Source organism: Helianthus annuus, chromosome 8 (genome assembly GCF_002127325.2).
Source record: "Helianthus annuus cultivar XRQ/B chromosome 8, HanXRQr2.0-SUNRISE, whole genome shotgun sequence".
NCBI lineage: Eukaryota > Viridiplantae > Streptophyta > Magnoliopsida > Asterales > Asteraceae > Helianthus > Helianthus annuus.
This window is the reverse complement of record NC_035440.2, coordinates 85,666,081-85,668,340: the sequence shown is the minus strand read 5'-3', so window position 1 is coordinate 85,668,340 and position 2,260 is coordinate 85,666,081. Positions and strand designations below refer to the sequence as shown.

The window sequence follows — 2,260 nt, the reverse complement described above, 5'->3', positions numbered from 1 at the left end:
ATAGTATATGGGTTCCTAATTTTGGAGGACTGCAGGATACAATCTTAGAGGAAGCTCATAAGTCTAAGTATTCCATTCACCCTGGCAGTGACAAGATGTATAAGGATTTAAGGAGAGATTATTGGTGGCCAGGAATGAAGCGACCTGTTGCCCATTATGTGGAAAAATGCCTTACATGCCTGAAAGTGAAGGCAGAACATCAAAAACCCTTTGGATACTTGCAACAACCAGAGATCCCAGAATGGAAATGGGAGAAAATCACCATGGATTTTATCACGAAGCTCCCAAGGTCATGTCACGGTTATGATACTATTTGGGTAATAGTGGACAGATTGACCAAGTCTGCACACTTCGTGCCAATTCGTGAGGACTATAAGATGAACAAACTAGCTCAAATTTACATCAAAGAAATAGTCTCGCGACATGGGGTGCCTGTATCGATCATATCAGACAGAGATAGTCGTTTCACATCTAAATTCTGTCAAAGTTTCCAACAAGAGTTGGGAACCAAGCTTAATCTAAGCACTGCATATCATCCTCAGACGGATGGGCAGAGTGAACGGACTATTCAGACATTAGAAGATATGCTTCGGGCTTGTGTAATTGATTTTGGTGGAAGTTGGGACACTCATCTACCACTCATCGAATTTGCCTACAATAATAGCTATCACGCCAGCATCAAAGCTGCACCTTATGAAGCTTTATACGGAAGAAGGTGCCGCACTCCTATCTGTTGGACGGAAGTAGGGGAAAGTCAACTATCAGGACCAGAAATCATTGTGGAGACCACAGAAAAGATCCAGCAAATCAAAGAAAGGATGAAAAGTGCTCAAGATCGACAAAAGAGTTATGCAGATCAGAGGCGTAAACCCCTAGAGTTCCAACTAGGGGATAAAGTAATGCTTAAGGTATCACCTCTGAAAGGAGTGATTCGGTTTGGAAAGAAGGGAAAGTTGAAACCCCGATACATTGGTCCGTTTGAAGTAACAAGCAAAGTAGGACCAGTGGCTTATCGGCTAAAACTTCCTGAACAGCTGGCAGGAATACATAATACTTTCCATGTATCAAATTTAAGGAAGTGCCTAGTGGACGAAGCCCAACAAATACCCCTGGAAGAGGTACAGGTTGACGAAAAACTCAACTTCATTGAAGAACCACTACAAATCGAAGATAGAAAGGTTAAAAAGTTACGCAAGAAGGAAATCCCGTTAGTCAAAGTCAAGTGGAACGCACGTCATGGACCCAACTTTACATGGGAACTAGAAAACATAATGAAAGATAAGTACCCTCATCTTTTTAAGTAATGACAAATTTCGAGGACGAAATTTTTGTAAGGAGGGAAGGATGTAATACCCTGAATCTTAATGTGCTGGTTATAAACGTGTGAAATATGTAATTTATATTTCATATATTGTTAAACGAGTAAGATAATTGTGTGAAAGGTGAAATATCTTGACAAACCTTGGCTAATATAGGAGACCGTTAATATTAATTATTAAATATATTATTTTATTTACCTTACTCCGTTTTTAATGAAACTTAGGTTAAAACGTAGATAAAAATATGCTCGTTCTAATGACATATTCGTCGTTTTATAAAACGTCATATTTTAAAAATTATACAAGAAAAACGAGTTAAGAAGCTGAATTAATATATATAAGCAAGCAAGCTAGCAGGTCAAGCAGGTAGGTAGGCACGTCAATTGAATCCCACATCGACCAGAAAAGGATCTGAGGTGTCTGCTTGCTTGCTTTAAATAAGAGTCTCAGTAGTTTGTTTAGGTACCAGTTTCTTTAACGGGAATGCTCTAGTATAAAGAATCCCGAGTATACGATACCCCGTTGGGTGTTGTTAGTAGTCGTTTTTGGAGCGCGAGTAGGAGCAGGAGTAGGGAAACTCTACATCAACGTGCCGTAGATAGTTTTGAGGTATACTCTCGTTTAAGTTTATGTTTAGTTATTTATTATTTATTTTTAGTAGTTAATATTAGTTTTATTATTAGTAATAATATATTAGTAGTAGTAGTGTTAGTATTATTTTTAGGTACTAGGGTTATTGTCAGGGGCGGGTATTGGGTAGCCTAGCCTTAGTTAGGCATGGATTGATCACCCATGCTTAAACAAGGCAGTGTTAACCAATATCCAACCATGATAATGACTAGTTAGGTGTACCATTACCTAACCTAGGATTATGTAATTGTGTCAGGACCTTGAGACATAACTGTCACACCCCAACCGATGGCGGAATCATCGGGGCGCGG

General features: G+C 39.0%; 1 protein-coding gene across 1 annotated transcript; it reads left to right on the top strand.

The window, feature by feature from the left end:
* The first annotated feature begins 899 nt into the window (after positions 1 to 899).
* On the top strand, positions 900 to 1,304 carry LOC118481002. Its single transcript, XM_035976067.1, has one exon. The coding sequence runs from the start codon at positions 900 to 902 to the stop codon at positions 1,302 to 1,304; it is 405 nt and encodes a 134-aa protein (XP_035831960.1).
* Positions 1,305 to 2,260: the final 956 nt, after the last annotated feature.